General features: G+C 45.1%; 1 protein-coding gene and 1 non-coding gene across 4 annotated transcripts in view; one reads left to right on the top strand and one right to left on the bottom strand.

Annotated features, from left to right (window-relative positions):
- Htt (huntingtin) overlaps positions 1 to 21,091 on the bottom strand; it is a 144,412-nt gene that overhangs the window by 67,809 nt on the left and 55,512 nt on the right. For all 3 annotated transcript variants that reach the window (XM_029567695.1, XM_008841869.3, XM_029567696.1), the window contains 11 exons: positions 19,940 to 20,003; positions 19,406 to 19,506; positions 18,863 to 19,009; positions 16,679 to 16,799; positions 15,237 to 15,313; positions 14,021 to 14,172; positions 12,790 to 12,992; positions 10,184 to 10,310; positions 8,061 to 8,188; positions 4,845 to 4,955; positions 424 to 501 (listed from right to left, as the gene is read on the bottom strand). In XM_029567695.1, coding sequence (XP_029423555.1) covers positions 424 to 501; positions 4,845 to 4,955; positions 8,061 to 8,188; positions 10,184 to 10,310; positions 12,790 to 12,992; positions 14,021 to 14,172; positions 15,237 to 15,313; positions 16,679 to 16,799; positions 18,863 to 19,009; positions 19,406 to 19,506; positions 19,940 to 20,003 — 1,309 coding nt within the window. The remainder of the gene's footprint in view (positions 1 to 423; positions 502 to 4,844; positions 4,956 to 8,060; positions 8,189 to 10,183; positions 10,311 to 12,789; positions 12,993 to 14,020; positions 14,173 to 15,236; positions 15,314 to 16,678; positions 16,800 to 18,862; positions 19,010 to 19,405; positions 19,507 to 19,939; positions 20,004 to 21,091) is intronic.
- Positions 15,404 to 15,506, top strand: LOC115071851. Its single transcript, XR_003850916.1, has one exon. It is a non-coding gene; the product is annotated as a U6 spliceosomal RNA (small nuclear RNA).

Below are 21,091 nucleotides of genomic sequence, written 5' to 3'. Positions count from 1 at the left end.
TCTCTCTCTCTCTCTCTCTCTCTCACACACACACACACACACACACATATTAAGATTCTCCTTCACTACTAGCCAATCCAGCAAAATGCACAATGAGTAGTCTTTGTTGTGATCCCCTCTCAGTCCTCAGGAGATCCCACAGGTAGTGCCACTGGGCTTAAGACAGGAGTTGGGGGTTCCCTGTTGTTCTAGGCAACATTCTGAACACAGATCCACAGGGTCAGGAAGGCAAAGGTAAGCAGTAAGGGTCTAGTGCAGCTTCTGATGTCCTCTGCCCCTCACAGTGGTGAGCCACATCCTCTTTGAGAGAAAGGACCCCTCTTGTCCAAATCACAGAGCAATCAGGAGTCACAGTACAGTTGCCCAGCCCTTCCTAACATGCTTCACCTGAAGGGCTTAATCATAAGGAAATAACACTCCTACCTGTTGGACACAAACAGTCGCCATCACTGGTTCTCGACTGAAGCAAGACTTCAGGTATCCAAGAATTTCTTCAACACACTGTGGGAACAGTAAGACACTAAATGACTCTCCGGTGACTGACTACTGCTGTAAATCAAAGACAAGACAGCCTCCATGTAAACTGTGCAAATGTCACAGAAAAATCAGAGGAAATTTTCAGCCTATCATCTTAACAGAGCCAGTAAAAAGTCTAGGAATTCATAGGGCTGTATCAAACCACTTCCTGTGCGTTTCTACACCTATTCCCTCAAGCATTCAGGAAAAAGATAATCAAGTATCTACTATCCACTATGCATCCAGCCCTGTTTTCAGAGCAGGCACTGAGAAGTATGCAAAGGAATCAAAAGCTCTGCATGTGTGGAGCCCCTGAGTACAATCAGCTGAGCAGAACGCCCAAGGCCCTGTGTGGCCCACTGACCACCAGCACTGGAAGCACCACACACAGTCTACGAAGTGGCTGTGTCCATGTTACAGTCTCCACGCCCGCTCTCACCATCATCAAAGTCAGGTTCAAAAATTCAACGACCTTCTCAAGAGCAAACAAGGGATCTGACATAGGACCCATCACCATCCAGGACTGTAGCAGCAGTCGCCCAGCTCCTCCCTGCCACTTATCAGATGCCGCTGTTTGTACCAACTGCTAAAAACAACACCTGGCAGGTTGGAAATGCCTCTGCCCCTCTGTAGAATGCAATTTTCCACCTAAAATGCTATAGATTTCTGTTGGCTTCTAATATCCAAGGGCCAAATATTCTGTAAGTTCTGATTTGTTCAAATCAGATTCTCAACATCCAAAGCTGTGCTTTTCAGGGCTGAATTTGTTAGATGTCACTTTATTTTTCATACCTGAGAACAAATGGTCTAATAAATATTAACTGAAAGAATTAAAATAGAATCATCTGATCACAACGGCCTCTCTAACACACACATGGGATGCTTAATGCGCAGCAGAAATGATACTAGGCACACCAGGCATGGTGGCACACGCCTGTAGTCCCAGCACTCAGAGGCAGAGGCAGATGGATCTCTGTGAGTTCGAGGCCAGCCTTGTCTCCATAGCGCATCCAGGTCAGCTGGGGCTACAAAGAGACCCTGTCTCAAAGACGGGAAAGAAAGAAATGGCACTACAAACATGGAGACAGAACGGTAGTCCTAGCCTTCTGAGAGCTCCAGCGTGACAGGGAGGCAGGGCACTATCAGAGACACTAATCTACAATGTAAGAAAGAGAGTTCCACTTTTGCGTTTTACCTCCTTCCTGAACAAACAACAGAAAATTTTTTTAAGGCTCATGCTTCGACACCACAGTCCTCGAGACACTGAACATCAGGCAACAAGTATCAATGACTCTGAGATGAGACATGAATGAGGCAAGCAATAAGTGTCCAGCCCCAGCTCAGTGTCTGGAGAACATTCTGAGGCTGGGACATGGGGGATAGAGGGAAAGCTTCAGAGGCCAGGCAAGGAGCAGCGAGTCCAAAGAGTCCACGACCACCATAGTTCACAAGGCGCTGTACCAGGTAGACCAGACAATACATGAACCCTAGAGACTTGGAGAGGGCAACCGTTCAGTATTCCAGAGAAAACTCAGAAGCACATGTGTGAGGAGGCACCCCAAGGTCAAGGCCTGGTAAAGAATCATTGGGAAGAACTGGAGGGAGCCATGCTTAGCACTTACACAGGGCTGGGAACAGACCCCTCTAACCCAGCCAGACAGAAAAACCATCCTTTACAAGACACTGGGCAGAGCATTCAAGAAGGTCTACCCTCCTCTAGTAGAGTGGAATAACCAGCCTCAGTTCCAGGTAACACCAATGGATCCAAAAGGTATATGAAGATAACTTACTAGAAGACAAAAACACCCAGTGCTCAACAGGAAAGTTCACAGTGTAAGGCATCAAATCAAAGATTAGCAAGCATGCAAGAAGACAGGAAAATTCAATCAATACTAAGGAAAACAATCAATTAGCCAAAAACTTAGAACTGACAAGATTTAAGAGTTAGCAAAATCCATTAAATTAGTTATTACAACTGTATTTAAAAAAGTTAAATAGTACAGTGTGGTAGTGCACACCTTTAATCCCAGCATTCAGGAGGTAGAAGCAGATGGATCTCTGTGAGATCAAGGCCAGGCTGGTCTATATAACAAGATTCAGGCCAGCTGGGGCTACAGGGAGACACTATCTCAAAAGACCCCCCCTGCCAAAAAAAAAAAAAAAAGTTAAATAGATCTTGATGGTCATAGGGCACTTGCAGCACAATCATGAGGACCAAAGTTTGGATTCTAGTACCATGTAACAAGATGGGCAACCTGTGCACACCTGTGACCCTAACTCCAAGGGGAACAGAGGCAAGAGAATCTCTGGGGTTGCTGGTTTCCAGCCTAGCCCAGAAAATGTGAGTGATAGGTCAGGAAGAGACCATGCCTCAAAGAAACAGGCAATAGTGATAGACAGGACACCTGGCACTCTTCTGGGCTCCATGTGGACATACAGATACATGCACTTCCGACACATGCACATAGACATGTAAACACAGACACACACAGACACACACACACACACACACACAGACACACACACACACACACAAATATTTAAGTAAAGACAGGATATTTAAAGAGATATAAATCCAACTTGTAGAGATAAAAACTACAACGTTAATGATGAAAGATATACTGGGTGGGATTTTATAGCAAAATCAGCAACAGAAACTACTAAATGAAAAGGAGATAAAGTAATCAAAGACTGGGAAAGAGGGGCTAGAGGAATGGCTCAGCAGCAGGTATTGTTCTCACAGAGGACCTGAGTTTGGTTCTCAGCATCCACGTCAGGCAGCTCACTACTGCCTGTGACTTCAGCTCCAGGGGCTCTGACTCCCTCTTCTGGCCTCTGTATATAACAGCACACGTGTACATAGCCACACAAAGATTAAACACATATAAACATAATTAAAAATAAAAAAATAAATCTAAAGGGAAAAACACCTTAAAAGAGCAACAATGAAAAAGCAACGATAAGCTAACGCAGCTTGAAGCAAGTAATTAGGAGATCCCTAACCCCATGAGCTGGGGGATGGGCAGAAAAATATTTAAAGAAGTAAAAACCCCCAATTTTCTAAATTGTAGAAGACTAAAAAGCCTCAGATTCAAAAAAACAACAAATCCAGGTACAAGAAACAGCTGAGAAGAAAATCGGTTGCTGAAAACTAGTATGAAGTCTTAGAAGGCAGAGAAAACATAGCAGAGCAGCAAGTACTTACAGGAAATGTATATTCCCATAATGCAAACGGTCTCACTTAAACTTCCTATGTATAAACATGGGCACAGAGCCAGGCGTGGTGCCATGTCTTTAGTCCACTCGGGAGGCAGAAGCAGGTAGACCCCTGTGAGATCAAGGCCAGCCTGGTCTCCATAGGGAGTTCCAGGGCAGCTGGGGCTACAGGGAAACCGACCTTGCTTCTCCCCCCTCAAAAAAGACCACCCCCTGCAAACATACACATAAAAAATAAAAACATAAAAAAGTGCAGGAACCAAGTTGATGTGTGGGAAAAGTGCAAGGACTATCTGGAAAGAAACACAAAGTGTGTAACAACTAAAACTGGACAGGTCTGAGTGCGCGTGAAGAAGAGCGTTCAGAGCACCTGCACCCAGCTCAGGCGGGCTACTTTCATTGTCATTATCCCCTCAACACAGAATGACTACTTGCATAACACTTACATTACATTAGGTACTATAGTCATCTGAAGATAAAGTCTACAGGTAGGTGGTGGGCAGTCTTTGAAACCGCTATGTCACTTCATAAAAGGGAGATGGGAAGAGTGGGTCCTGGAACTAACCCCAGTGGATACAGGGGGTTGTCTGACTCACTGTGGGATGTATCAGACATGAGATGTGCTGGAGGAGATCTGGCAGAACCCTTAACAATAGCAGGATCTAGGTGTGGGCACATGTGGCCTTTCCAGGAAACAGGGTAGGGGAAGAGCACCGCACTCAGAACCAGAGAACCAAGTCCCAGCTCTGCTATGTTCTACGGTACAGAAGGAACCAGCCAAGTACCTTTGCTCAATCTGGTTTTGCCCCTTTCTAGTTAGTAAGGTCAAATGAGAAAATAAAGGAACACAAGCATATACTTTTCAACATTTTCTGGACTAAACTAGGTTTAAAGCAATTAATCCTCATTTGAATGGACATGGTAACAACCTAACACAATAACAAGACCCAACAGAACTAACCTCACACACTGCAATGCTCCATTGCATGTAGTCATGTCAGTCCTCCCAGGCTGCTAGAGCTGCACATGTGCCGGAGCACTAGGTGTCACTGAGGTAACCTGACTCAGTGGTGTATATCATCAGGTTCAAGGGAAAGAAATGAAATACAAACCTTCCCGATGTCTTGCAGCGTTGCCAGCTCTAGAATCTGAGAGAGGACGTCCAAGGCAGAGCGCAGGAACCCCCCAAACTTTTCAGTGCTGTTCTGTAGATCCAAGGTGACCTTGGCAAGGTGGAAGGAGAGAGCACACGGTTACTGGCACCACCGCAGTCTGGTTATCTACAACAAAGACACAAATGCCATCTGCTGCGGGGAGATGCTCTGCAGTGCTGCCCTCAGCTCTTACCACCCCAGGGACGTCTAGTAACTGTCACTATCAGATGCAGTCAAATCAGTCTTAGGGATATTAAGATTCTAAAGGATGCAACATAATTAAAGTACATCACAGTTCCCTGTTTTTATGGATTCAGAGGGTGGGTCATGGATAAAGATACTATGTGTAAGAACAAAGACAAAGGAGAATGCTTAGGAACAGAACCACTATAAAAACATTAAAACAGAAAAGAATTTGCCCACTGAGTTTAAATTTAACTACATATGAGGATAAGGAAAACTGAGCAAAGGCTGGAGACAGGCATGGAACACGAAAATGAGAATGAGTCTAACCTGGGAGTGCACTGGGATCAACCCAAGTATGCCAGAGACAGGGAGGGACACCCAACAGTGACCACTGAGGACACAAGGCCAAGAACAATGCAGAGAAGTCATATGGGATCAAGAGTCCAGGGAGAAAGAGCTCCACTTCAATTGGCAGTGCTCCTCCTTCCCCCGGACAACATGAAGGGGACATGAGAGAAGAGGAGGAATGAAGAAGGAAGAAAAACAGAAGAGGGAGAGAGTATGAGGAAAAGATGCCTGAATGGAAGAGGGAGAGGAGGGAAGGAAGAAACTCAGTGCTGAGAACAAAGGAAAGAGCCGGGCATAGTGGTGCACACCTTTAGTCCCAGTACTCAGGAGGCAGAGGCAGGTGGATCTCTCTGAGTTCAAGGCCAGCCTGGTCTACATAGCAAGTTCCAGACCAGCTGGGGTTACAGGGAGGGAGACCCTGTCTCAAAAAGACCAAAAATAAAAATAAAAATAAAAATAAAAATAAAGGCAAGATGCTGGATGTTGTGGCGTATGCCTTTAATCTGAGCCCTCCAGAGGCAAAGATAGGCTCAAGGTCAGCCTGGTCCACAGTGACTTCCTGGGACTAAGGAGATTCAGTCAAAACAACAACAACAAGTAAATAAACAAATAACAAAAGAAGAAAAGCATGAAAGAAAGGAAACACAGACCATACTTACGACACCTGAACTGAGGAGTTGACAAAAGTGGAAACAGGAACCAGATGCAGACATGGAAGACCCCAGAAAGGCCAAGATTCATTTTGGCTTTAAGGCCAAACACCCCTAGAACCCAAAGTTTCAAGAAAGAAAAGGAAGGGGTCCCCAAATTACAGATGACATGCACAGAAACATGCCCCCATGTGCACTTTAAATGCCCTCTTCTGTGGGTTCACATGAGAACATGCAAACAGAGGCTCTAAATATCTAGTAAATGTGGCTGAAGCTTTTTTCACTCTTTCAAGGTCACCACTACCCTTCAGAAAAGAATCTGCATAGGTTTATAAATTGTTTTCCAAAAAATGAGAAGAGTCCAATCATTTAAAAAACAATCACCAAGAAATAGCAAGAGCTATGTGAACTAATCCTTAAAGTTCCCCTAAAAACACCAGGCTGGCCTCGAACTCACAGAGATCTGCCTGCCTCTGCTTCTGCCTCCTGAGTGCTGGGATTAAAGGCGTGCGACACCACGCCAGGCAAGGATCTTTGTGAGTCCAAGGCCAGGCTGGTCTACATAGCTCCAGGACAGCGGGGGCTACAGGGAGACCCTGCCTCAAAACAGCACACACACACAAAGTCCTTAAACTTCCATAAACTGAGTGGTGAGGGACGCTCCAACAAAGAGAGAAGCACCTCACATTCTCCATGAGCCCATAAAGGACTCACTTAGCCTAGCCATTTCTACCTACGTGAGCCCACACACTCAAAGTGATCCCACCAAGAAAAATCATCTCCACAGTCTCTGTAATTAGATAAGCTTATTCTAATGTTCACATGAAAAAACAGACAAGAACAGCAAGAAAATCGTAAAGAAAAATGAGAATTATATCCGGAAGCCACAATGATCTTAAAGACATGCTTCTATGGCTGGGTGTGGTGACGCACTGCTTTAAACCTAGCCCTTGGCAGATGCAGGTTGGATCTCTGTGAGTTTCAGGCCAGCCAGGGCCACAGAGACACAGTGAGCCCTGTTTCAAAAAATAAAAATAAAATAAAATGCTTCTAGATGAACAGACTGCTGTTAAGATATAAATGAAACTGCACAATCATGAGAATTGAACATTTGATAAAGGTACGACTGCAAAACAATCAGGTCAGGGAAATGGATTACTCACTGATGTTGGAGATAACTGGTTAGACAATTAAGAAAAAATAGAAATTAAATCCAAATTTGTTAACAACAAACTACAGTCAGATTGAAAGTCAGAGGAAAACAAGATGACAAAACTCAACATACTCTAAGGAAGAGGCCACACAGCAGACTCTGCTGCTGGAAAGCGGGCTCAGGGGCCAGAGGAATCCATACACTGAGAGAGAACTCCCTAGCTTATCACCCCAATCATAGGTTTGTGCTGAACAGCTGCTCTTCTTCCTTGAGTCTACAAACTTGGTTAACGCCGGGCAGACCTGTACACTACAGTATGAGCCTCAGACACGGCAGCACCGAACCTCTGCTATAACTGAACTGCAGCACTGCACTGGCCTGAGGAGTGCTTACGGCATGTCTCTGAACCCAAGGTGGTCTTGAGAAAGAAGTCAGGAAACAAATACCACTCACAGACCACAGGAGATTTCTCCAATATGATATTCCAAAATATCCATAAAGCTACTATAAACTTTCCAGCACTCGGGAGGCAGAAGCAGGTGGATCTCTGTGAGTTCGAGGCCAGACCAGTCTCCATAGTGAGTTCCAGGGTCACCTGTTGCTATAGGGAGACCCTGTCTCAAAAGAAAGAAAGAAAAAAAAAAGAAAAAGAAAAAAGAAAAAAGCTACTATAAATCAAGCCGAAAGGCAAACTTGAAAAGCTAATTCTAGATCCCATCTCGAAGGGCTTCATTACCTGCAGGCATGCATATGTGTACATGGACATGCATCCTTTATATCTTAAGAAAAACAACCCACTAGAAGAAACACACGTTCAGAACATGCAGAAGACAGTACCTTATAGTTGGCATGAGTGGCTTTGAGGACATCATGCAGTTTCAGGTAGGAAGGAAGATGGTAGAAACTCCCTAGTGAGGACGATTTACTTGCTGCAACAGGTCCTGAGGCATCTGACTGTCGAGAGGCTTTAAGAAAAACAACAAACAAACAAGCAACCAAAACTAAACTTCTGGATCCAAGGAAGAAAACTTTCCAAGTTTAACAGAGATTACTGCAGTAAGTGTTTGAGGAGAAACAAACCAAACCTTTCCCTGAACTTTCAAGAACCTGAGCTGGGAAATGATGAGAAACTGGGCTGACAAACATTAAGAAGAACCTGAGCTCAAACGCATAAAACGGAACAAGACCCAGAAGAGCATGGCAGGGTGATGCAGTTCTCTGTAGCTTGGGCTGCTTCTAGCTGACTGATGGCTGAAGCTAACCCCAGATCTCTCTTAGCCTAAGAGTGCTGGATAGCTTTAGTGTCAACTTGACACACCTGGGTTGAGGGAGCCTCAATTGGGGAACTGCCTCTATTGGACTGGCCTGTGGTCATGTCTGAGGGGCATCTTCTTGATGAGTGATGTGGAAGGGCCCAGCCCACTGTGGGTGGTGCCACCCCTGGGCAGGTGGGCCTATGTAGCATAAGAAAGCAGGCTGAGCAGGGGCCAGAGGAGCAAGCCAGTAAGCAGTGTCCCTCCATGGCCTGTGCTCCAGCTCCTGCCTCCAGGCTTGGGCTCCCCGATGAACTGTGACCCAGGAGATGTAAGCTGAATAAACCCTTTCCTCCCCAAGTTGGTAGTGGTCAGAGTATTTTGTCACAGCAATGGAGAAACAAACTAAGATACTAAGTAAGGCTCCTGAGGCACATGCAGCTAACTCCAGCTAGCTCAGTTCTGGGCTCAAAAGCAATTAACAGGGCAATGTGGACATGTTCTGAAAACCATGAGGGCACAAACATTATCACTCAACTGATATTAAATGTTCAGAGCCAATCATGTACAGTAGACCACTCCAGCCTCAAGGATGTGTGATGTGGAGTGTTTATTCAGTTACTTCATCAGAGAGATGATCAGACCTATTTGTGAAGTCTACAGCTTTTAAACAGGCAGATCCCCCTGTACTACTACAGTCAACCTTTAGAATGTCATCTACAAAACATATTTCAGTATTTCAGTCAAAGGACACAAAACACGTTCAAAGTTTAGAGACCTCCTGCTGTACAAAATGGAGACAAAAATCAACAGGGAGGCTTTAAAGTGTTCTCACTAGAAAAACTGGCAAGTGTGTGAGCTAAGGCATGTACTAGGCTTTCCACAACACACACACACACACATACTTGACAGCATGTGTACACAATGGGAGGGTGTGCACAGTGGGTATCCCAGAGGACAGCAGTCACGCACCTGTTTCTCATCCCAGCCCCACCAGGAGCAGACACGGACTCTGTCGCTGCTGTCATCCTGAAATTCCAGCCCTTCTGTCTAACACTCCCGAGGTTCAGAAACCTCTCTGAACACCCACACGCTTTGTAGCTTCCTCCAACTTAAGGTGACTACCTACGCTGGTTCTCTCCATCAGTCTGTCTCTGCCTCTTTTTCTGTTTCAGATAAGGTCCCTACGTAGCTCAAATTGGCCTCTAACTCTCAATCCTTCCAGCCCCAGCCTCCTGGGTGCTGGGAGTAAAGGTGTGTATAACCACAGGTGGCTCCCGGTCGCATTACTGCTCTCAAACAGGATCACTCCGTTCCCGTATCAGAATTTTCTCCGAGTCACACCCATTCTGTACCACCCCCATCCTCCTCTATTCCTAGCTACCTTTACCCATTCCACTTCTGAAAATCAGGAGTCCTCTCTGCAAGAAGGGGAGAAGGAAGGAAGCATAGGAAAGCACCCTTGTCACAGTGATGCCTCCAGAGTCAAGGGATGGTTGGTCACCAAGTGGCACGTAAGACACTCAAGACCATGGATGGTCTGTAGACATCCAGCAGTTCTCATCTGAAGCCCCAGAGAATCGTTCCCTGACTTTACTGCTGTGGACTAGCATTCTGTGAAGTACCAAGCTGTCCTGTCAGTCTTGAGAAGAGTGACCGTAAGCCCTGCCCTGCTATACCCCGCCCTGCTCCTCGGCAGTGTCCTACCTGCACTGGCCTCGCCTCCTTTCTTGGGACTCATCGGAGCAGATGCTTGCTCTCCTGGTTCCTTCTCCTTCCCTTTTCGTCGAATAGGACTGAGAGATGGGGGGTTTGTCAGTGAAGGCAATGCTGCCTAAGATAGAAACCAAAACACAATCAAGTGAACCCAGTAACTGAAAACTGATACCGCTTTCCCATGTACTAAAGTCCTAACCCAGACACCTCGTAGTCTTGGTTGTACGTGCAAAGCTCAGATACTACAGATAAATCTACTTTCACCCACATGATATGTACATGGTAGGTATGGCTCAGAACTTCCTCACAGCAGCATGGGAGAATGGGTTGGAGAAAGGAGGGCCCTCTAGGAGTTAAAAGGACCTGAGGCCACTGGCACCGCCAGCTGTGCCCCTCTAATAGCAGGCAATCAGGACATTTTACATGAGCCATGACATGAGCAAGGCACAATGCAACATTTTAAACTTCATTTTTCAAGTGAGAAAACAGTTTCAGACAAAGCCACTTCTTCAGTGTCACAGCAAAACAAGGCAAAGCTACAAGTCAACAAACCTAGATGCACAGCCCATATTCTTTCCAATATGAAACCTCAAAGGAATATAGGTCCTCCAGGCTCCCACACAGGAGAATGCAGACAGGACAGGGCATGCCAAGCCTTCCCTGTGCCCCTCCCTTCCGGGCCTTAGTAAAGGGCCTGCTCCACGTCTCTGCCCTCACAACTGCTGTAATAATGGGGGGGGTGTACTGGGAGATGAGGCCATGGCAGCAGGAACCCCCATAAATGGGATCAGTGCTCTTATAAGAGACCCCAGAAGCTCGTTTATCCCATCTACCACAGAAGGCCAGGCCTCATGAGAAAAAATGAGGAATAAAAGGTCACACCCAGGCTGTTACAATGGTGGCCAAACTGTGACAGTCGCCATGTGCTTCAGCCTGACCTGTAAAGACTGCAGAATACCAGAGTAATGGCTATAACCAAGCAGTGCACAAGAGGGCAGGAAGGCTGCAGAGCACAGAGGAGAGGCTTCCACATCCGACAACTGTTGTGGGAAGAGCCTCTGACAAGGACACCAAGTGCATGAGCCATCAGCACTCCTCAGAAGACACAAACCCAGAGCAGAATGTAGACTAATGATAGCCCAGAGCCACGGACATTTGGGGTTCACAGCTTCAGGGTACAGGGCTCCCTTTGGGGTTCTAGGGTTGTGGCAATGGCTGCTCAACTCTGTGGCACTTTTTACAAAGATAAGTGATCCCGGTGTGGTAACTCACACCTGTAGTGTCAGCACTCAGGAGGCTGAAAGGAGAGGATCACTATGAGTCCCAGGCCAACCTGGCCTACCAAGTAAGGACCAGACTCAAAAACCAGAAACTGAATCGAACACTTAAATTTTATGGAATGTGAATTACCTCAAAATGCAATTTTCAAAAACAGGTCAGGAGGTGCTTCAAATAAGACATAGAGGTGTGTGCCAGGACAGTGACAGAGAACCCAAAGGAAAAAAAGTGTATATTAATGAGCATGCACATGCATATGCATGGGGCGTTTGTCCATGTGCACATGTAGGTATACATATGTGGATCTTAACAAGGTATTACATAAGAAAAATCAAATATAAGAGTGACAGAAAGTAAAGCCGTGGTGCATGTCTCTACCGTGACAAAACGCAAGGCGAGGACGAGGGGCCAGAGGAGAGGACATGAGGACCAGTGGCAGTGGAGGCATCTTGCACATCCAGGAGCCAGCCGAACAGAAGCGTTGTGCAGGCCATGGCAATGCTGGACTACAGCTCAAAACACCTGAGGCCCACTCGCAGGCCTGACTCTCCACTGCCTGTCCAATACTGGAACCACTACTCCCAAGGGGCTCTTTACATTCAAAATGAATGAAAATTAAACCCATCAGCTCAGTTCCTAAACTACACTAGCAATATTTCAAGAGCTCAAGAGCCACAAGTGGTTAGTGGCTACTGTCGTGACCGGTACTGACATAGAGCATTCCCACTGTGGCAGAGTGCTGGCCCAAAGAGTAGAAAGAGAACAGATGACGGACAGGACAGCACCTTTAACGGATGACTGGAAAACTAAACCAGACAGTGCAGGGTGAGTTGGAGGAAACACAAAAGGCCATGTGGAGAGACTGGAGCGAACACTGAGGCACAAAAGGGACCAGGGCACAGAAGGAAGGCGGGGCTGCTGAGTGCTACGAACTGAAGAAAGATGAGGGGCAGGAAGAGTGCCCTGGAGGACGTGATCAGAGAGCAGACGGACAGAGGTAAAGAATGGGCAGCTTAAGTGGGGGGCGCAGGCCCGCCACACAAGGCCAAAGACCTCACCACAAAGGTCCACCCCTGAGCAGGGAGAAGGAAGCTAGAGAGACTGGGAGACCAGGGAGAATATCAGTTCTAAGCTTTCATGGCTGACACCAAAAGAGTACAAAGTATACAGCTGCCTTGTATGTTAAATATCATTTCTAGATACGAGCAATTTTCTTTACTTAACATAAGCAAGAGTGTGGAAGGAACAAACTACTAGTAATGATGCTCTGGTAGCCCAATCATTGGGCAGATGATAGTGGCTGTCCCCAAAGAAGTTACCTTGATTGCTGGTCCAGGAGTCACATCATCCAAAACGTGAGCACAGATATTAATCACCTTCAGCAGGTGGGAGAAAAGCTGTTCCACCATGGGTACCAGGGTCCGATCCCCTAGAGCGGGCCAGACCTCCTCCTGTCTGGGGGCTGCTGAGTTGGCTTCTTCTTCAGAGGCCCATGAACTTCTCAGAGACTTGGGAGCACTGGCTGTGACACAGGCACAACATTACCTACTGCCTCCAACGTGGCGTGTTTCTCACACTCAATCTGTGCTGATGTGTGGCTGGACCTCTGTATCCGACAGATACCTCAAACACATGAAAATGGTATCTACCCCCAGATCTATGGTTCCCAATAGTCACAGAAGTCACTACTACCCTCTAGCTCAGGATGCAATCCTCACAGCTGAGGCACAGCTGGAGTGCAGGCCTGGAGATGCCACCCCACTGCTCTCTCTCCATCCCTTTGCTCTACTCCCAAACCACAAGTGTGTGGCTGAGTCTGTCCAACATTAACACCCTATCCCTCTGTACATTCTCCAGCCCCAACTCAGACAGCTGAGAGATCTCTCTACAACACGAATCTGTTAGTAACCTCCATGACACTCAGCAATGGTAAACAGAACAGGGAGAGATTCTTAAATAAGGGATTGGCTCCCTGCTCCCAACAGAGTCACTGGACTCCATCCTGGCTGACTACATTCTTCACTCTCATTCCTGTCCTCATGTGACACCCACAGTGACTTAAACTCCTTCAACACTGTGCAGTTTTTCAGATCGCCAACCCCCTCACATATGGAATACTTGTATACGTGTATGCTTTTTTCAAGCCCATAAATCTACCCAAAAGAGCATTTCCAGGCATTCTTTCATAGCTAAGCTTGTCTGCATGTGGCCCTGTTGATCTACAACCACCTGGAGAACGCAGCCCTTACGTTCTGCTTTCTTACATTCCAGAGCTCTAGGCACCGCCTGCCACATGGGGTCCAGTAAAATCAAATGCAGATGAGCATGCCCATAGCTAAACTGAGGTGCTAGTCTGGGAAAAGCCTGCTCTAAAACAGCACAGAACAGCACAAATACATTCAAGCAAACAGGCAGCATCTGAAATTTGGACTAAAGGAACCAGCTGTCCCCGACAATGACTTTAAATCTCTCTCGGGTGCTCATTATCTACGAAGCCCCCATAAGGAAATGGGAGCTAAGTCCTAGAGCCCTGTCTCCACTTATTAGTACCTGCAAGCAAGTTTCCAGCCAAAATCAAGGCATCCTGATGGGCCGAGAGATCCAATGGAAACCACGCTGACGAGAGCAGGGTGAGAATCATGCTGGCCATCCCAACAGTACAGCTCTTCCGAGACTCATCTGCAGCACTCAGTGGGGGCACTCTGGAAGTGGACATGTGCAAAGTCAAGCACAGAAGTTTCAAGCCAATGAACGGTCTTCCTTCTGCTCCCAGGAGGAAGACATGTCATGAGACATTCATTGTAGAGTTATTGATGTGGTTCAGGTTTTTTGATTCAGGGTCTCACTCTGTAGCTCAGCTGGCATGGAACTGCCTATGTTACTTAGATGGTCCTTAAACTTGTGTCAATCCTCCTGCCTCAGCCTCTCAAGTGCTACAACTATGGAGTGAGATACGAGCAATTTTAGAACTGATAACCAACCACTATCCTTACTGTGCACAGCTCACAGAAGTCATCTGAGAAATAAATACTGTATAGAGCTCATTAGAGAACCTGAGTGCCTATTCGGATGTGATTTTGCAGATTTTACTCCAATGCTAAAGTTGATCAGAAACAAGCCCAGTGCACGACCTGGACTAGGAACTAGCTGCTCAGTGAGTCTTCATGGAAGGGACAGTTGTCTGTCTACATCAAGAATACAATCAACTTTAAGCAACTGTTGGCCACAGACAGACAAAGAAGAGATCTGCAGGTTTCTTCTTTCTGAATGGGATGTGAGCAATCAAAGCATCTCAGTATTCAGCACAAGTGAAGGCTTATTCTAGAACTATTCCCAGATCTAGTAGGCCATCTATTGGAGGAAAGCTATTTTTGAATGAACCCTAGCAGCAGTCCCTAAATTACACTTTGTAGTTCATCACAATTTTGGATGCTAGGTCATAACTCTTTTCCATTACCTAGTAGTTTTAAAAAGAATCATATCAATTAGAAAACTCTATTGCCAGCATATGAAAACTCCATAACTGAACTCAGATAATACCCTCAAACCCCCAAAATAAGCACATGGAATTCATTAGTTACAAGTTCTGCAGGGTTTTGCGACCGTCCCTCTCACTAGTTTTCACATACTGCACAGAGGAGACACAAGAACCTCATCAGATATTCTTTTAAGAACCAAACAGCAGACGTAAAAAGAGGATATCCGGGATTGCGGCAGCTGTGCTTGTGCTGTGGTGGGTTAACCGTACGCTGAGAAGGATACATACCCACAATGCCAACCCACACTCCAAGTGCAAACTGGAAAGGCTGCTGAAAGCAGACACAGGGCTTCACAGCAGCCGAACTGCAGAGACAGGAGGGGGAAAGAAAATCATAGTCAAATATCACGAAGGCTCACTGAATTAGAGCTTCGACCTTTATAAAAACAAAAGGAGTGCTTGCTCCGGCAGCACATACACGAAAGTCGGGACGATACAGAAAAGATTAGCATGGCCCCTGCACAAGGATGAAAAAAACGAAAGGAGCCGGGCATGGTGGGGCACGCCTTTAATCCCAGCACTCGAGAGGCAGAGGCAGGCAGATCTCTATGAGTTCAAGGCCAGCCTGGTCTACATAGTGAGTCCCAGGACAGCTGGGGCTACATATAGCTCAGTGATAGAGAATTTGCCTAGCATGTATGAGACAGTCAGTTCAACTCCCAGTTCCACAATAAATAAATAAATAAATAAATAAATAAATAAATAAATAAATAAATAAATAGAAACAAAGGAGCCAGGTATGGTGGTGCACATCTTTAATCCCAGCACTCAGGAGGCAAAGGTAGGCAGATCTGTGAGTTCAAGGCCAGCCTGGTCTACGTAGTGAGTTCCAGGACAGCTGGGGCTACAGGGAGACCCTGTCTCAAAAAAAAAAAAGACAAAAAAAAAATCAGGGCAACTGTGTTGTAATTCTTCTAAAAACTGAACACAGGAACATCATTTTCTAAGCTGGTATCAAACTACACCCTACAGTTCTGTGCTCTACTATCATTCAACATTAAAATCCAGATTATCTCCTCACATCATTAAAAATTCTCCGAAGCATTGTATCAATATGTGTACAATGTATTTTTACATGCACACAATTTTATCATAATTAGAATTTAATCAATCTTGGATTGGTGGACATTAGATCTTTTCCAGTTTCAGTATCATGAAACAAATCTCTATTGGCATTTCCGATCTGCTCCCTCAGAGTATACTACGCTGAGTTACTGTGCCATGTATACTAGAAATAGTTAAAATTTCCAGTACATCACCAACTCAGATTATGAAGTTCTTAAATTTTTTACATTTATATTTTTTCTTTTTGGGAAAAGAATGCACATGTGTACCACTCCCATACGTAGAAGTCAGAGGACAACTTTCAGGATTCAGTTCTTTCCTTCCATGGTATGGGTCCAGGGGATCAAACTCAGGTGATCAGGCTCTGTGCCAAATGCCTTTACCAACTGCCCCATCTTGCTGGCTTGTTTGATCATTTTTTAACTGACAGCTTCCTAAGTTGGTGAATTAGCTTACAAGGAGCATGTATAACTTTAGATTCTGTTGACAGAAGCACATTTTCTTAGCAAGTACTACAAGAGAAGGGCCCCTCATATAGCACCTCCCCACCGTGACCACACATGTAGTACAAGGCAACATCCTTCAGCCCAAGCAAGGAGACTTACTGTGAGTGCCCGTGTGGTTGATGTGACCAGTTCATGAGAAACTGCAGCAATAACTCTTGAGAGACTATTTTCCATGGTGACATCAGTTACACTTGGCAGTAAGCTATAGCCTCTATAGATTCTAGTGAGAAAAATGCAGAGACTTAAAACCTCTTAAAGTGTGTATTTTTCAAGATCAAATAGCAATTAAAAGTTTATGATTAAAGTCTTGAAGTAAAACAGACTAGGAACAGGACTGGGGTGGGGGTGTAGCTCAGTGTAGAGCACTTGCTTAGCACACAAAACGTATTGGGCTCTATCCCCAGCACGCCCCCTTAAAGAGACTAGGAATAAACTTGTTCATCATTTGGAAAAAAGTCTGACTTCCACCACAGCACAGGAGCCTCACTTTGTTTACTGTGTGCTTGCTGTCCCTGCAATCCCTCCATACTGTGAGTGACAAAGCCATACTGATTCCAACAGGAAAGAAATGCTTTCTCCAGCGCTGAGCTCCCCAGGCACCATCTCCATACTCCACTAGTGTCACCCGTCCACATCTACTCCTACAAAGTTTAATTCTCCAGCTGCAGGTAGGGGAGATGGCTCAGAGGTTAAGAAGTGGTTGCCACTTTTACAAAGTCCTACCACCCACATGGTGGCTCATGATCATCTATAACTGCACTTCCAGGGGATCCAATGCCCTCATCTAGCCTCCAAGGACATTGCTTGTACATGGTACACTTAGAGACATGCAGGCAAAACATTCATACACTTAAGGAAAATGTTGTAAAGTCTTCTTTCTCCAACTGTTTAAATGAAGCCCACGTGGAGCTTTGTGCATCAGCTCATCCACAGAACCACTGATAACGAAACCATGGAGACAGATTGCTCCTCTCACACAGCAGGTAGCTGAGAGAATATGGAGCAGTGAGTGTCTGCGATGCAGGAGCCCAGCAAACACCACAATGGTGACACTCAGACCTGGAGGGATTTTCAATGAGGCAGAAAGCAACCAATTTAATGGACCACTAGACTTATCTCTTCGTACCTAAATATTCATATTCCAAAATGGAATTCGGAAAGAACAATTTATACGCACATTTGCCAAATTCCTGATTAAAAACACTCTTATACAGCTTCTGTTTATCTTTTTAAAAATATTTTACTCATTTATTTTCATTTTATGTGTATGAGTGTTTTGCCTGCATGCAGGTAAGTGCACCACATGTATACAATGCCTACATAGGCCAGAAGAGGGTCTGAGAATCGAACCCAGGCCATCTGGAAGAACAGTCACTTCTCTAGCCCCCAGGCTTCTGTTTATCTTAAGGTAATGTTTATAATGAAATCTTTTGGGGGCAAAAAAAAAAAAATCAGTACTGCAATTACATAAAGGACACTATCTTAGAGGAAATACAAAGATAACCTAGAAGTTTATTTCCGTATGTTCTTTGTCCGTGAGTAAAAATGATATTCATTTAGGAATAATGGCTTTAAAATTTAACAAGCTGGGGGCTGGAGAGATAGCTCAACGGTTAAGAGCACTGGTACTCTTTCAGAAGACCCAGGTTCGGTTCCCAGCACCCACATGGCAGCTAACAACTGTCCCTAACCTCAGTTCCAGGGGATCCGACACCCTCATCTGGCCTCTGTGGGCATTGTATGACATGGATGCACTTACATACATACACTTACACACAAGTTTTTTGGTTCTTTAAATCAGCAAAAAGGTATGATGGGTAATCTTGGTACCATGTAATCCAGCTTTAAAAGCAGCACTTAACAGTGAGAGCACCCACCTTTCTCCTTGCAGGCTCTTTACACTACCCATGCTTTAATTCCACACACAACTCCACCAGCTGAGCCTGGATACCAGTCTATCATGCATTAGCAGGGACACTAACAGTGAGAATTTCCCATAGACAAGTTTTCAGAGGACAAATGAAAGTCATAAACGAAAATGTAAATGTCAGTTTGAAGAAAGTAAACTCATTCCAAAACTGAGGATTATCGGTGTTGTGTGACTGCGGCAGGGCTGAACCAAAGGAGATACAACAAGTCAAGATGAAAACAAATACCCTGTCAGTGGAAGATGACTGACTCCAATTTTTTCCTGTAAAGTCTTTGGTTTTAAAAAGAGAACAGGATGGGAGGCATTAACTGAGGCCTACTCTGCTGACGGTCAGGATGCAGTGGGCAGCGTACCTGGTTATGGTGCTGACAGAAAAGTGTGATGGTGGCTGGGTCTCATGCATGAGTAGCTTCAAGTAAACACTGCTTTGATCTTTCGCCATAGCCACTACTGGATCAGCCTGTCCTTGGTCACATTTATAAAACAGCTTTGGGACAAGCCTAATGTAAAGGTAAAGCTAATTTACTCATAAGGCACATGAAATTCACCCATCACCACCCCGTCCTCCAGATGGCCAATCCAAACTAACATCCACACAGCAGTCAAGGCTGTGGAGAGTGGCCACGTCCAGGCGGCCGAAACAAGCCTAACTCTTCTTTCCAGCTCTACTCTCTACACTCTGGAGTTTTGACAAAAAGCACATTATTCTATACAGGTTAGTGCTTTGCTTTTTTCAAATGATCATTTTAGACCCTTTTGGCAGTAAATAACTTTTTCCATAGTTAAAAGGGCTGAAATGAGTCAAAAACACTTAGGCCCACTTTCCAATAGCCTTTTGATTCTTTCTACTCTCCCATTCTGGAGAACGGAGGGAAAGAAACATTGATAAATAATACCTTATTAATGATGCTGCGGCAACATGCCGCACTCTGGGGTCTTCATCCCCAAGCAGGCAGATGACCACACTATTGAGCACACGGTCCTGCAGTTTTAAAAGCTTTAAAGAGACAGAAAATAAAGTTAATTTCTACACTTGACTAACTTTCAGATATTTTGTTTTGGGTTTTTGTTTTTTTTTTTTGAGATGGGGGTCTCACTATGTAGTCTGGCTGACCTGACCTGAACTTTGCTATGCAGACCAGGCTGGTGCCTAACTCCCAAAGATCCACCTGCCTCTGCCTCCCACTTGCTGAGATTGAAGGCATATACCACCATGCCTGGCTAGATAAGGCATTTTGGAAAGCCAGTGAGGAAGAAGTCAAGATAAAAATTAACTTTAAGTTAATACTATATGGTGATGACCTTCATCATATAAACTATGAAAGATTTAACATGACAGGCATTCAGCCAAACTTTATACCACTAGGGAGGCCCTGCTAACACAGTTCCCAGAAGGTAGAGCCTACAGTCTCACAAAATGAACTGCTTACCCCTGTATAATGATGAGCCCCCCGGTGTAAACTGTCTGCTTTCATCTCCAAAAAATTCACCAGCCTAAAGAAAGAACAGATCCAGTAGTGAAGTCATTCACCCAGCAGACACTCTGTGCTGAGCTGCAGCTCCCTAGCAGTCGACACAAAGGCACCTCACCTGAGTGCCTAGAGCAGCCCTTCTTTGAAATAGCAGAAGAACTTAAATGGGCCGATTCATCAGAATGTGCACCCACTACTTCAAGAGAATAAGTGTTCCACAAATGAGCTCATATGCTCACAGAGGGACAAGCACACTGCAGAGTGTGAGCACACAGCTGAGAGGACACACTATACCCCCCCCCATCAGCTGTGTGAACTGCTCCAGAGTCTTAACTATGGGGTGACACTTAGAATAATCCTAGATTCAGAGATGTTCTGAGGGCTAGGCTTGGTTGCACAGACCTTTAATTCCAGAACTTGGGAGCCAGAGGCAAAAGGATCTCTGTGAGATCGAGGCCAGCCTGGTCTACATAGGGAGTTCCAGGCCAGTTGGGGTTGCAAGGAAACCATGTCATGTCATAAAATAAAATAAAATAAAATAAAATAAAATAAAGCAAAACAAAATAAAATAAAATGCCAGAAATGTTCAGAGGATGGAATAAAATAAAACAGCTTTTGACATGAGTGTGAGGATTAACTCAGGTCCCGCTTCTGCAACAAGCATATCACCAACTAAGTCATCACCCTAGCTTCTCAAGTTATTTATTTTTTATCTTATGTGTGTGTGCATTGCCTGCATGTAGGTAAGTGCAGCTGTGTCGTGCAATGCCCACAGAGGTCAGAAGAGGCTGTCAGATCCCCTGGGACTGGAGTTACAGACAGTTGTTAGCTGCCATGTGGGTGCTGGGATTCGAACCAGGGTCTTCTGCAAGAACAACCAGTGTTCTTAACTGCTGAGCCATCTCTCCAGCCCCTCAAGTTATTTTTTTAATTGCAACAAAATACTATTTAGCAGCTGTCTTTCTTAAAATCAGTCTAAGTACTTTTTTTTCAACAAGCAGAATTTATACCAGTTTTTTTTTTTCAAGTTTAAAACAGAGGTTTTTAAAAAATGAGGGCTTTAAAAAAATTTTTTTTGAGACAGGGTCCCCTTGTAGCCCCAACTAAAAC

Source organism: Nannospalax galili, unplaced genomic scaffold, assembly GCF_000622305.1.
Source record: "Nannospalax galili isolate Female #2095 unplaced genomic scaffold, S.galili_v1.0 scaffold101, whole genome shotgun sequence".
NCBI classification, from domain to species: domain Eukaryota; kingdom Metazoa; phylum Chordata; class Mammalia; order Rodentia; family Spalacidae; genus Nannospalax; species Nannospalax galili.
This window is presented reverse-complemented; position numbering and strand designations above follow the sequence as displayed.